General features: G+C 34.2%; 1 protein-coding gene across 1 annotated transcript; it reads right to left on the minus strand.

Moving 5' to 3' along the window:
• Positions 1–443: 443 nt before the first annotated feature.
• On the minus strand, positions 444–4,939 carry LOC146920481 (RING/U-box superfamily protein). Its single transcript, XM_085713891.1, has 6 exons — positions 4,583–4,939; positions 2,418–3,461; positions 1,964–2,164; positions 1,726–1,877; positions 1,261–1,371; positions 444–638 (listed from the first exon to the last, which is right to left on the minus strand). The coding sequence occupies exons 1-6, from the start codon at positions 4,733–4,735 to the stop codon at positions 578–580; spliced, it is 1,722 nt and encodes a 573-aa protein (XP_085570017.1). The 5' UTR covers positions 4,736–4,939; the 3' UTR covers positions 444–577.
• Between the last annotated feature and the right edge of the window lie 10,321 nt (positions 4,940–15,260).

Consider the following 15,260-nt stretch of genomic DNA (forward strand, 5'->3'; position numbering starts at 1 on the left):
TTTCGAGAACCGAATTCCTCAACAGTTGCGTGCAAAGTGTATGTTTGATATCACATTGTCATGATCAAAGTAAGCCATTGTGATCTTGTAAAAACTACATTGTGTTGTTTAGTATAATGGTGGGCTCTTTGCAACTTTTGCCAAATCATGGTGGCTCACCATGATTTCGACAGACTCACCCGATACCAAACATGCACTGAGTAGCTTTTGTAAAATCAAAGTGACTCGCTGCGATTCTTACAAACCTACTGTGATATTCATGCCAAACATGCACAAAGATTATTGAAAATTGATTTGGTTGACGTGAAATTTGAGCCGTCTGATATCAAATTAATAGTTGATATTATTAACTACATGTAACTGTATCAGTATCACGCAGTTACATCAGTGAATCAAGAGCCATCTTCACTGTGTCAATTAGAGGAAGATTTTTCTTCACTGTATGCTATCAATGTATGATGTTTATTATTGAGAAATTGGAACAAATAATCATTGACAACAATGAGAATACAAGGTTGAGCTGATTCTGATACACATAGTTACATAAAGCGTATATTGTGATTAACAATTTGCAACTTTAGTTCTCTGTTGGTAGTGAATCTGATATACAAATGTCCCCTCGACATAGTGGACATACCCTGTGGAATAATAATAATATACAAAAAGTTAAAGATGCACATTTCCAATACAAATCTCTATCACATGTGGAGTCAGTCCCATATAAGGTAAAGTTACTAACATAATTATTTTTATTGCACAAATTAAAGGATAGTGGCATGAAAAAATCAGAGCATGTTTAGATGATTTTTTTTTTAAAGAAAGCATGTAAAGATGAATTTGAAGATGGAGAAGAATTTCAACATTTATTATAGGAGGGACCACATAAAGGTGTTCATATGAAATGAATTGGCATGAGTTATTGCTAAAAAGCTCCTATATAAGATTTATGATGGAGCCTGAACAGCATGCTTGCTATAGTTTCTGTAAAATTCTGTAATTTTTTGAAAGAAAGTTGGAGCTAAGGGAAATTGTTATTTATTGAAGTAACAATATTGGTCATTTTATAGTGGTCTATGGACTGTTAAATACAATTTTTTGTTGGTTTGGTATCATTTGTTTATTTATCTCCATCACATGCATATACTACACTAACTTGGCAGGGCTATATGCAACAAGCAGCAACAACTTTTTAATATGCATTTGAAGTTTGTATTGTTAATGTTAACCAGAAGAAGATCCATAATTCCTAATATGACATACCTGTGAACCTCTTTCAGCCACTTGTCTATACATGTTGTATGAAATTCATGATGGCAAGGCAGTACTCGCATGCTGTCTCCATCTTCATACTCCACAAGGCATATATAGCATCTGTGAAATTAAAGAATTACCAAAACCAATTAGCATAAACCAATATTAGTAAAATGCACAAACTATTAGAATGTGATGACACACAAAAATGCACATTATGATCACGGTAGTGGTCTCCTAAGACAAGACTAGAAACTATTTTTCATTGTTTGCATTCTCCCTTTTAATATTGCTTTGGAACCGTTGTGCGCGGTTTAAATTTTATCTTACATGTAACTCAAATCACATCAAATGAAAGAGAAACAATTTGTACTAAATAAAAGAAATTGGAAGTGTGCAAGAAAGCGGGAAAAAAAATCCTAAGAAGTCGTTTGAAAGAATGACAGCAGGTGATGGGTAAGCCAGAACACTTACTGTACAGGCTCTTCTTGATGTTTTTGCAACTTAGTGTATAATTTGACAGGTAAGGATTCGACAACTTCGGCAGGTGCAGGAACAGATCCGATAGAAGATACAGAAGGGCGGGAAGATAAAACCACTGATTGCTGGTGAATTTCATCCAGAACCTAATAAAAGTATGCACCAAATATTCAAGTTATATAAATATAATGAATAGCCTCAAAAATAGCTAATAAGAGTGTATTAAATTTACCTCAAATAAGGCTTCAGCTAGCATAACAATTCTTGATATGCTAGCTCTAGCATTTGTATCATCATTTGAATTTGAATTGTTATCGCGACTAGTTAATCTGCATGTACAACGACCGTTTCTATGTTGACCAGACAAGATACACGATCTGTCATGTCCAGAAAGATTTTCGAACCGGCTACCCAACCGCTGAAGAGCACGAACCTAAGCCATTCGAAATGACGATCATTAACTTTGAATAAATCCAGGACATTGAGAAAGAGTCATTACAGATGTTTCCATCAAAGTTACTCCAGATCGTAGTGGTTCATTTTTTATAATCAAAATCTCATAATTCAATTATTTATGCCATTATCAAACCTATCTTGGCCAAAACTTTTGTTTTTCAATTATAAGGTTATACTAGACAAATTATTTAATCGTTAGCTGTTACCAAAAGTTCAGAAAATACACAAACCTGAGATCGTATTCTTCTTCTCCGTTCGAGGAAATTGGACCTATGTTCCAGTAGATCCTGATATCTAGTTTCTCTTGACCTTGAAGCCTCGACCTCATAGTCTTGGGTGGTAAATGGAGAGCTAGACATGTTTGGTAGAGGATATCCAGATGTAGTATGAGAATTTAAAGCATTACGATCAGATGGTGATACTCTTGTACCCCTCTCCCCTATTTGTCTTCCATTATCCTCACTAGCATCTCTCAGTTCTCTCTCTTGTTGCAGAGGGCAAAAGTTGAAGTCAGCCAATCCTGATCGGCGGTGAACTCTATCACGAAGCCTTCCGACACTTAAAGTTCGGCTGAAACGAACATTGCGATCAACAGGTTCTCGGGCACCATTTCGTCTATCTATTTGTCTAGTCTCAGCATTTCCTGTCTCAGTATGAATTCTTGTAGAAAACATGTTCACACCGGGCATGTCTCGCGTAGCATATCCATCTCTAACCATATCTTGGATAGGAGACAGCATTGGACTCGACAAGTTGCGATCCAAACCGAATGTCGGGACATTTGAACTTAAATTATTAGAAGCATTTTCACGATTCTCTATAGGGACTCGATTAACAAAAGATGCATTAAGCAAGCCATTACATTGTTGAGTTTCATTTCTATTAGTCAAACTTCCATGAGGCCGTGGATGCAGACTAAGCTCGTCTTCATTGTTAAATATCGAAAGACTTGCCGATGAAACAGGACAAGGTCGAGATGACCCTAAACTGGTGGTTCTGCTAAGTCTGAAGCTTATATTTCCTGGAATGATGCTAAAACGAGAAAGGAACCGACTTGCAGGGTTTGTGGACTGAGTTGAAGAACCATGTGCAGAGCTGCTAGCGGTTCTGGATTCGGTCCGACTCCACTCATCAAGATCAATGTTAGAAGGCATACAAGGTATTTCTTCAGGTTTAACTTTTCTAAAAGACTCTGATTTCACTTCATCCGAGTCAATTTCATTGCTGCTGGTGTATGTAACATCACTTCCATTTACTTTATTCTGATTACAAACCTAAAGCATGTGTTGCAAACTAGAGTTAGGCAATTACCACAAAACTTTGACCAATAACCAAATATGCTACTAATACATTATGAACAAAACAAAAAGAGAAAGACATTTCATAACTTGAAAAAGTATATCAAACAAATAATAAGAATAAAAATAATTTAAAAAAAAAAAAAAAAAAAAACTAGATGGGACAATGAGGCTGACAATTGGAAAGACTGATAAGAGACATGGTGCTAAAAATGTCATGATACAACAAAATATCAAAAACTTGTGAATCATAAGAAGAAATCAACATACTATAGTTAACATAGGTTTATTTTATTTTACTTTTAATGCAAATATTCCATTTTTCTAGATGCTTATAAAATTACTTATTTACTCTATTAAGAAATGATTTATTGGTAATCTTTCAGACGTAAATTGCAAGGAAAGAAACAACCACAAAAATGGAAGATGTAAAAGGATAACCAAACAAAACCAACCAACAAATTTCATTTCCACATCATAGTTTTTTATCATGAATGAATAGACGCACAAAACAGTAGTTTTTTGTTAGAACAAAACAGTAGTTAATGCAATAAATTCATAATAAATAACTTTTTTGGTTTGTGGTCGAAGTGGCAAGTACCACCTGAAACTCACACACAACAGCGAGCTCTTAGATTCAAACTCGGGTGGTGTCCAACCTAACAATATCGGCATTGCCATTTGAGCTATGCTCATAATAAGCAGCTCTAATGTAGTGGAAGTAGTGACATTCATTATTACGTTTTAAATCAAATCAAATACATTCATGAACAACTAAAAATTCAATCATGGAATAAAAAATTAAATAAAATCATATAATTTTTTTACAATACAAGATAAATAGCATAAAATTCTTGACAATGCCTGTTCTTAAAAATCTAATTCAACTAACAGCAAAAAGAAACAATAAAACAATATGTTTCAATCCTTATCAATATGAACCTAGTAGTAACAATCTTCATCTTATAATCCAAAATCCAATCACAAACATAATACTTTTCAAAGATGAACTAAAAAAAAACATTATTTTTTCCAAAAACAAGGAAAAGAACAAAAAGAAGATACATTGGATTTTAAAACAAGAAAACAAAATTTACCTGGTCATCATTATCACTGTCACGAGATCCAGAAGTTGTTCCAAGACAATAAGAAGGAAAACCTTTATACCGTTTGGATCGACCTTTTCTTAAACTACAAGAAGAAGATGAAGAGCTACAAGAGGAGCTGGTTTTGCTGCTACTAGACCCCATTTTTTTTTTTTGGAAATTTTAAAAAAATAATGGTTTTTCTATGACCCAATAGGCCAAAGAACAAAACCCAGAAATCAAAATCTGTTGTTTTGAAGATTCATGGAGTTTCAGATCTGTAATGGTGGTAAAGTAAAGTAGCATTTTTGTGTGGTGTTTTGGTGCATTTTTTGAAGACTTTAAAGTGAAGTGTGTGTTGTTTGTGTTAAATGAAGAGTGTAAGTAAAAGAATATAAAGAGATTGTAGTAAAAGATTATAGGAGCGTGTGAGAGGGTAAAGACAAAGCAAGTCTTAGGTAAATGGGACAATAAAAAAAGATGTGTGAGGATGAGGAATGAAAAAGAAAAAAGGAAAGAAAATTAAAGATGTGGTGGAGAATATGGAAGGAAGAGAGAAAAATAGGAAAAAGAGGGGTAAAAGAGTTTGAAAATGTTTATGAAAATTAAAGTTAAAGAATACTAGTGTTTATTGGTGAAGATAATATCAAGAAAATTAGATTTTTTTGGTTTAAAAAGAAAATTGTAGTTGGATAACTTGAATTGGAATCAAATAGGAGTGCTAGTTACTTTAGTTTTTAAAATTGTAATATAATAATTGGTATTTCAATTATATATCTTTTGACTTTCAATTTCAATTATATATCTTCTTCTTTTTTTAGAAAATTTTCAATTATGTATCTAAAAATATATATTTGCCTCTTAGGTTTCTTGGATTTTATTTCAAGAGGTGGTGGGGTTGAGTTGACCTGCTGGTGTCATTGCCACCTCTAAACGTCCTTTTAATTTTTTTTGACTATAATTAGAATTTTTAGACGTTTGAAGAAATCTCTACAAATTTAGATTTTTTTGGACATTCTATTCGATTAATCCTAAGAACATGCAAATTTTCTACAACTAGAGTTTTGACATCTCAAATTAGTCATTTTAACTTTTTTTCCTAAAGAAGAGTCATAGTATCAATTCTTTGGGGTCTTATTTTTAAAAATGTTATTAGTGTGAAGTATCGATTAATTTTTTTTCTTTCTGTTAATGATCAATTTGTTGAAATATATAGATAATTACTCTTAATAAAGTCTCTCTTCTCAACCACGTTTTCTTTCATCCACAAGACTCGAATTTGAGACTTTACTTAAGAGATTTCTAAAAAAAAAAAAAACTATAGCATCACAACTCGTATAGTTGATAATACCAATAATATCAGTTAAATATAACGAACTAATCTGCATATAAAATCGCCAGTATCAAAGTAAAACCTCATTCCCAAATTATTCGCCAATACATATGCACAATAGTTGACCTCTCAATATGAATGACCAATTTGAATCTTCAATTTCAAAATAAGTAAGTCGCAAATGTTTTGCAGTAAATTCTATCTAGTTGTTGAACCTCCTTGTTTAGATATGAGGTTTGAGACCACTCCTGATGAGTCAACATGAAACCATGGACACACACCAATATCAAACCTTCAAACACTCCCCAAGGTTATGCCACATACGACTACACACTCCCAAACCTTTGGGATATCCACAAATCCACTCACCATCTTCACCTCTAAACACTCCTCCGAACTAGGGATGACAATTGAACTCAGGGCCGATGGACACCTGCAAAAAAATATCTACAATGGGTAGGTAAAACCCCGCTTTTATGGATATAGACTTGGGTCCGAGTAATTACTCGCAATTTTAGATGGATATGAGTGCGGGTAAGGGCACTATACCACTCAACCCCGCAACCCGCATATACATATTTATATAATATAATAAATAATTTTTATAAATAGTTTTTAGTGTACAATTTATTTAGCTATATAAGGATAAACTTAAGGCTCTGTTTGGATTGATGGAACATAACGAAGTGAAGAGGAATGGAACAGAATGTTCCATTCCAAACTTAGCCTAAACCTAAAAACTAATACGGTAATTGTTTCATCCTTACCTTCATAAGCTCACGAGCTGCAAATTTATGATTTAAATCAATTTGATGTTTATTTTAGCATGCACTTTTTTATATGTATTTTGAATGTTTTTATTTTAATTTTCGAGGAATATTTTGGATGTTTTTTTATTTGGTTAAATACTACAATTTCTACTATTTTATGAGTTGCCTTAAAAAAAATTGAATCATAGTTTTATTTCAATTGTGATGTTTTTTATTGCCTTTTTATAATTAAAGTGCTAGTCATTGGTACGAGTATGAGCACTTAGGTGCCCACAGTGTATGGGAAAGGACACTATAGTTGTTACCCACCAAGGTACGGGTTCGAATACGGGCATTTTTTACATACGCGGGTATGAGGAAGGGTACTATAGTACCCTAACCATTGGGTACTCATTGCCATCACTACCAGAGCTGTCAAAACGGGCGGCCCGACCCATTTAGGCCCGGCCCGATCGGGCAACGGGCTTTTTAGGGCCGGGCTAAAAAGCCCGATTTAAATATGGGCTGGAATATTTGAGCCCGAGCCCGGCCCTATACGGGCTCCCGGGCTAACGGGCCAGCCCGGCCCGCACGTATCTTTTTTTTTTCTTTCTTCATTTTTTAAGGTTTTTAAATTGACTTCTTTTTTTTAATTGGAGGAAAAGTGACTACTTTGATACCTAAAATGAACTACTTTGATACCCAAAAGTTACAACTCTGCAATTCACACAAAGAATAATATAAGTATTATCACCTAGCTGTAACCCTCGGTAATACTAGGCTGAGTAGAACTAGTGTGATAAGAACACATAATCATATTTTTACACCAGCGTCAATGGAGACTAAATATATAAGAACACATAATCATATTTCTCGTCTTCATGAAGTTGCCATGCCTGTTAAGAACACATAATCATCAATATATGTCCACTCCTAAGTTTCACATTGAGAATGTTGAGGTATTGATATTGATTTAAAAAGACTTGTTAGTATCCTTTAAGATACCAAAATGATGGATATAAATATTGTACAAACATTTTCATTGTTAGTAAAAGAACTACTTTGATACCAAAAAAAAAAAAAACTTGAATTTTTTGGCGGGCTGGCGGGCCGCCCGTAGCTAGAACGGGCCAGCCCTAACGGGCCACGGGCTTTTTCGGGCCGGGCTAAAAAGCCCTGAAAAAATTCGGGCTGCAATTATTCGGCCCAGGCCCTACATTTTATTCGGGCTTTCGGGCCGGCCCGTACGGCCCGGCCCATTTTGACAGCTCTAATCACTACTCCGGACTCGCATTTGCACCTCCTTTAAGGCACCATCCGTATCAAGTCTACATGTTTTTACATCATTTGATTTAAAATATGAAATTTGTGTATGGCTATTATAACAGATTTTAAGTTGTTGGTTAGTTGGACAACGATTGTACACATTAGTCCAAATTACTTATGAGTTCAACAAGAAGCTTTACACCAAAAGGTTTATTAGAAGATTATCACAAGGAAGGGTTACAGAATCTTTTGAGATGCCAACTAATCCGTGATCCGTAGGCCCCGGATAATCTCTCAAAAGTTAATTTCCCTCCTACCTGCTCTCAATATGTTTAGAGTAATTAGTATTGAAAATATGTACATGATATTTTAAATACTTAAAAAGATATGTAAAAGATGTATAGTTATGATGATAATACTCCCTCCGTCCCGGAATATCTGACCCATTTTCTAAAAAAAAGTGTCCCAAAATAACTGAGTCATTTCAATTTTCAATACAACTTTCATCATTTCCAATACAATATAACACTAAATAATACTACTTTTATCATTTCCAATACAATATATTCCACTTTCCCTTTTATTTATACATTTTTCTTAATCTGTGTGAAATGAGCCAAGGGGTCAAATAAATTGGGACGGAGGGAGTACATGAAAGGAAACATTTATAAAATTATTATAAACCCAATTTGAAATGATACCAATATTTTATGTTGTTGCAAAAAGACCTAACAAGAACAGTTAAACAATACTAGTGCAAAAAAGAATAAAAGGGCACCAAAGCTAGGATACATATTTGGCATAGTCATTGCACGCTTATAGACAGCATGAATTTTCTTTGGTTTTCAAACCATTTGCCACCCCCAGCATTGCGTCAAAATTCATGATGTGTCTATATGAGTTAGTACTATGCTTTATTGAGTACTGTGAAACATTGGTAACGTCTAGATAGACTAGATTATTAGACTTCTTGTATGGGGATGGGAGTAGTTGTGAAGGAAATCACTCTAGGAACTCAAAATGTGCAGATATTATAAAATTTGAATATTTTGTTGGATCTTGTTTAATTGCTCGTGTAACGAGGTTTAAGTAACATAGTACTCTCTCTGGTCACTATTATAAGCAAAAATTGACTTTTTAAGTTCATTCAATAAATGATGTATGTGACCTATATATAGACCATATACTCCATCATTTATTGAATGAACTTCAAAAGTAAATTTTTGCTTATAATAGTGACCGGAGGGAGTAATTGACTAGAGCCACTTAACCCAAGTTTGTCTAAACAATACTCCCTCCGTCCCATAATACTTGACACAATTGACCTTATTACGCATGCCAATGTATAATTTTGAGCTTAAATATCTTGAATAATATATTAAAAAAATTATAAAAATTTGATATTTTTAAAATACTCATCGAGACAAATCTAACGACATCTTATATGATATCATTTATCTTTGTATATTAGTAGAAAAATATGGTCAAAGTAAGTTATGTCAAAATTACACATTTTCAAATGGGTCATCTATTGCGGGACGGAGGTAGTAATACTATTGTAAGAAGCTAAATCAGTGTTTGATAATGTTACTATTCTTTTTTATCAATTCGATTTTATTTTATTTTGGTTAATCATATTTGATGCGTGTCGGATACAAAATTTGAAAGGTAATCATATTGAACGTGGTTATCATAAGTACCTCTTCCATTCGGTAGTCGGACATTGATTCACCATGTTGTAACTTATAAGAGTCTAACATTTTCCGGCTTCAGCTACCTAAATCTTCTTTGGTCAAAGAATTTGATAATATAGTCTTACATCACAGTCAACAAATGAATGATTAAAGTGAAACTAGATTTGAATACGTTGGGTAGTAGTAATTCATTAGCAGTAGGCAATGGACCTAAGCCATATAGTTGTGTTGTATAATTCATTAGCAGTAGGCACTGGACCTGAGTCTTATATTTCTAAACACGCCAACTCCCTTTCTGGTATACACCACCATAGTATAAATTGCATGATTTTTTCCTATATACAGAATTTAAATTTGAAGAAATAACTCGAAATCAAATTCCAAAACTATGCAGAAAGAGACACAAAATATACATGATTTTATTGCTGTATTTTCTTTATTCAAATTTATTTATGCCTTTCAGTACTCCTAAGGGTCAAAACAATAGGTATATTGGTACAATTTTAAGTGTAACTTTTAAATTGATCTGTCTTAAAAGATAAAGACAGAAAGAGTAAATGGAAGTAGCCACCAATATAACTAAAGAAAGATCTTCAGATGCAGCATTCTAAAGATTTTTCTGCTGACATTGGTAACTGCCAAATGAACTGATCAGCAGCGACAATAACACTAGATACCGGCGGACCAATGGAAATTTATAATGTTGAACTGAGAGATGAATATTGAAAAGGAAAGAGTAGAGTTACATAAGCAGTCTTTAAGTTCTAGTATCCTTGCTAATACTTTTTCTTTGCACTAAAAACCTGTTTAAAATTACAACAAAGGAAGAAAACTTCAAAAAGCTCAATTTATAAATTTTGAATAATGTTGTTACATAGCAACATGATGTATGCCATTGTGCTGTTAGCATTATATTGCACCTATACCAGTAGGCTTTGCGCACTTTGCTCTAAGCCAGTCACCACCATCCGTTTCAAGTTATACACCGTTTCAGGTTTTGACATGTGAATTAAGAAATTGCAGCTAAGAAGCTTACACTGATTGGACCTAACAATGAAGCTCTCTTTCTGGAGCACATGCAACTATGCAAGTCTATATGAAGTATAAAGTGATTCAATTTAATGGGATTGACTTTTTCTTTCTTTCTTTCTTTCTGCTCAGCATTCATTTGAGAAATCCATCATTTCTAAAATAAGAGAAAAAACCAAAAGAACAATATTAGTTCATCAAATAAGTCAACCTAAGGTTTAGCAGACAGCATTTGAAAAGTTTCAAGAAGAAATAAGTCAACTTCTTCTATCATTAAGAAACAAGTTTTCAAAGATATCACAGAATCGCAAAACTTTTTTTTTTTTGACAAAACAAAGTTAACTATTATCATTAATCAACCAATGTTCAATACAAGAAGGATAAGAATTAAAAATACGGTGACTAGCCCAAGAACAGGCCGCCCTAGCTAAAGTATGAGCAACCATGTTCGCTAGAATCGCAAAACTTTTATAACCCAATTTACTTCAAATGAAAACATACTTATAACAAACTTGCTAGGCTCTCCTAAACAGTCTCACAAGTACTTGTGTCAATAGATAAACTCAAATAAGTCAATTCAAACAGACCCTAAGTGAGATACTATTAGCCTTGAAAAGTGAGGAAAAAATTGTTCAACGATAACAAACAATAAAAACAAAGTTCATATTAATCATAACTCACAAATCATACTTGTATGGCGAAATGGTCCGGTTGGGTCAAAATCAGCAAATATAGCTTTTATAGGATGACCTACAAGAAGCAAGAACCATATGAAAGTCAATCATTTGCAGCATTTACAAATTAAACATAAAAGTTAACAGCTTTAACATTGATATGCTCACCAGAATAACCAATGTTTGTAGAAGCCAACCGGTTCTAATGCACAAAAGCTCAATCCATTGTGCCTGATAAGGAATTAAAAATGAGAAATGGTTCAAGATAGATCAAGATCATAATTCATGATGCTGTTGAGTAATATAATGTAGTTGAAAAATAAATAAATTCAGTCACCAAGATCTTTTTAGGTGTGGTTTAATTATGAAAATTTTGTTTCATTATGAATCACAATTGAAAGCCACATCATATATATCTGATACTTCTGATTCAAAGTTCATGAAGACTTGTTGCATGGCTTTAACTTTAAATTTCAGACGCATCATACGCGTTTGTACTAAGGTTAATACCCACTAGCACAGGACATGTTAAGTGAACAAATATAACACCCAAAATAAGAGCAAGAACAATGCATCTCCCCTTAACAATTTTCCCACTTCCAACGCAAACAAATAATGACAGTAAAACAATAGTTTTCTCAGAGACAATTAAAACAGCGCCTTAATCCCCCTAGCCTCCACCATTGCCTAACACTTAAAGAAAAATTCAGCATTACATTTGACAGAAAAAAATGTTTCACTAGTTCCTCTACTATCCCCACAATTAATGTTCTTCCTCATTCCTCCACTATTCCATCAAATAGTGCACACCAGCAGAATACAATGTTTTGACTAAGTACTCCTCTCTTACTTAAATTGTCCTCTGTAGCAACTTTGTTTTGAAGTATCCTCCAAGCAAGCAATGAAACTTTGGAAGGTATGTACTTATGCAAAGCTCATGCATAGTTTGGTCATATGTTATTCCTGACATAAGCACCTTACAAGCATTTCATACTCAATAAGTTTTTGACATTCCATCCACCCAAGACCACTTACCTTCTCCATTCACCTTTAACTCCACCTTTTCTGTTATCTCCATCAACTCATTCAATGAAACTAATTTCTGTTGAGTCAACTCTCTACTCCACCTCCATTCCCAACACCTCACACCCTCCACCACTATATTTACTTCCCCCAACTAGCTCGATTTATCAAGTGACACTAAAATGTTGACTAAATTCAGAATCCCCCATCACTCCAATAATTGTTCCAAACACTAGTCTCCAAACCATTTCCAATCTTCTTTCTAAATTTAGATGAAAACCATTGATTTTGGAAATCCCGCACCCCTTTGTCCACCCGACTGACATCTTTCCCCCATGATGAACTTCCTCTAATGTCTTCATTGATTATACCTTCACTTACACCATATTTATTATCTAACACTGTACCAAAGCCCCTTGGTCCCTGATATTTTTCTCCATTTACATTTTCCTAGTAGTGCTAGATTGAACGCCCTCAAGTTTTAACTCCAAGTCCTCCCTCTTATTTTGTCAGACAAACCTTATCTCATTTGACCCAATATATTTTCCTAACTTCCTCACTCCCCCCATAAAAACTGTTTAAAGACATATTTAAGATTAGAGATGATACCTGACGGAGCCTTGATGAGACGAAGTAGACTAGCAGCGCTGACAAGAGTGATTTGATGATTACAACACTGCCTCCAACGGAAAGGAGTTTATTCTTCCAATGTGACAACCTATTTCTCAAGGCATCTAACACGGTTTGCCACGTTGAACTTTTTCTTGGATTTTCCCCTATTGGCAATCCAAGATATGTAAAAGGAAGACTACCAATTTCACAATGCAGCCTCGAAGCTGCATCTTCAAGCCAGGTAGGAGATATATTTATCCCAACCAGCGGACTTTTGTAAAAATGGCATCTCAGACCCATCAAGAATGTCATTCCATAAAGGATTGCTTTTATGCCAATAATATTCTCACAGTTGTTATCACCAATAATCAAAATGTTATCTTCATATTGTAAGTGAGAAATTTGCTCATCACTCCCTTCGAATCTGAAACCTGAGAACGATTCCAACTCCACCATCTTCCTCGTCATCAAATTAAAAGATTCTATTGCTATGAGGAAAAGAAATGGTGACAACGGATCCTTTCGTCTTAACCCACAACCGATCTCAAATTCCTCTATAGGACTACCGTTCCTTAGGGCTGAGACCGAGGCAGCCTTCAAACATTCTAAGATCCATTGCCTCCATCTAGCATGAAATCTCATTTTCTCCATGACATAATCCAGATAACTTCAATCAATAGATTCATAAGCCTTTCCTCCGAAATTCACTTTAAACATCATCAACTCTTTTTTCATCCTTTTCGCCTCATTCACTATCTCATTTGCAATACAAACCCCATCCAAAACCCGTCTCCCACCTACAATGACAGACTGAGGTTCCGATATAACTTTGCTAATAACATGCTTCAACCTATTCGCCAAAACTTTTGATATCACCCTATAAATACACCCATTTAACGAAACACGTCTAAAATCAGACACATTGATTGGATTATATTTCTTCGGAACAAGCATTACAAACGAACAATCATTACCTTTAACAAGTTTTCCATTAGTATGAAATTCCATCACTACCCTCAAGAAATCCACTTTAATAAGCTCCCAAAACTCCTTAACAAACGCGAAATTAACTCCATCAGGACCCGGATTTTCTGCGTCTGAACTATCACAATCCCAGACCGCCTTTCTTACCTCCTCTTCGGAGAAACAACGTATCAACAACTCATTATCTTCTGCTTCAATTCTTTTGAAATTGAAGTGCTCAGGTACAGCTACAGGTCTATCTTCTCCTCTAGCGAGAAATTGGGTTTTGAGGTTTTTGAATATTGCATCTACTCCTGCTACTCTGTTTCTGTGAATCTCTGGGAATAATGTTTCATATTCTTTTCTGGTTTTGTTAATGTACTCGTGGAAGTGGTTAGGGTTAGCTTCTTCTTCATGAAGCCATTTTGCTCTGGTTTTCTGCCAATAGCTATCTTGCTTTGCACAGAAACCGAGTTTGGTGATGGAGGTAAGCGGCGACATTCTGATGAAGGTGACTTCGGTTTACATTGAATGCCGCGGCGGCGGCGGCGGCGGCGAGTGACGGAGGAGATCGGAAAATCGCTAGTCAGAAAGAAGTAGAAGAAATGTTCCCGCTCAAAGTTTAAATAAAACTCTAATTTGTTTTAATGGTGAATTTTTAAGTTTAATAAATTATCCTTATAAATATCTGGAATTTCCTTTTTAACCACTAATAAAAAACTTTTCCTTGGCCATTTTGAGGGATAAAAAATGTTGATGAAAATTTTATATCGATTAAAAATGCTGATGAAATTTTTTATAGAAATTAAAAAATGCTGAACAAAAATTTTATAATGACTAAAAAGTTCGTTTTTTTTTTGTGTGGATTAAAAATGAAATTATGAATTATTTTTTTTTGAAACAAAATGTGTGGATTAAAAATGAAATTATGAATTATTTTTTTTTGAAACAAAATTATGAATATTTATATGGATCATTTATTTTTATTTATAGGGCTTTTGGTACCGCCACCGACTCTCTGTATCCCATCTCGTTTCAATCCTTTAGATTGACTATTAACTTCAGCTCAACTCAAGTGTTTAAGTCAAAACTAAAATGGATAGGCAGACACGTTAATGTTCGTCTCTCAACTAAAAATGGAGATAAAAAAGAAATATAATATCATAGCATCATCTCTTTATAATTTATTTGTTCATATCTACTTGCTGGTTCTCTTTGCTCAATGATTTATACTATCAATTCATAAATTCCGGGAAGAACTTGGATTGGATATAATGCTATTTGGCCATATTTGGAATCAAACTGGTTTCTGTTTTACTATTGTTGTATAATGTCAAACATAGAAAA

This window comes from Medicago sativa, chromosome 5 (assembly GCF_051527215.1).
Source record: "Medicago sativa cultivar Bolivia chromosome 5, Bolivia_mono, whole genome shotgun sequence".
In the NCBI taxonomy this organism is placed as follows: Eukaryota; Viridiplantae; Streptophyta; class Magnoliopsida; order Fabales; family Fabaceae; genus Medicago; species Medicago sativa.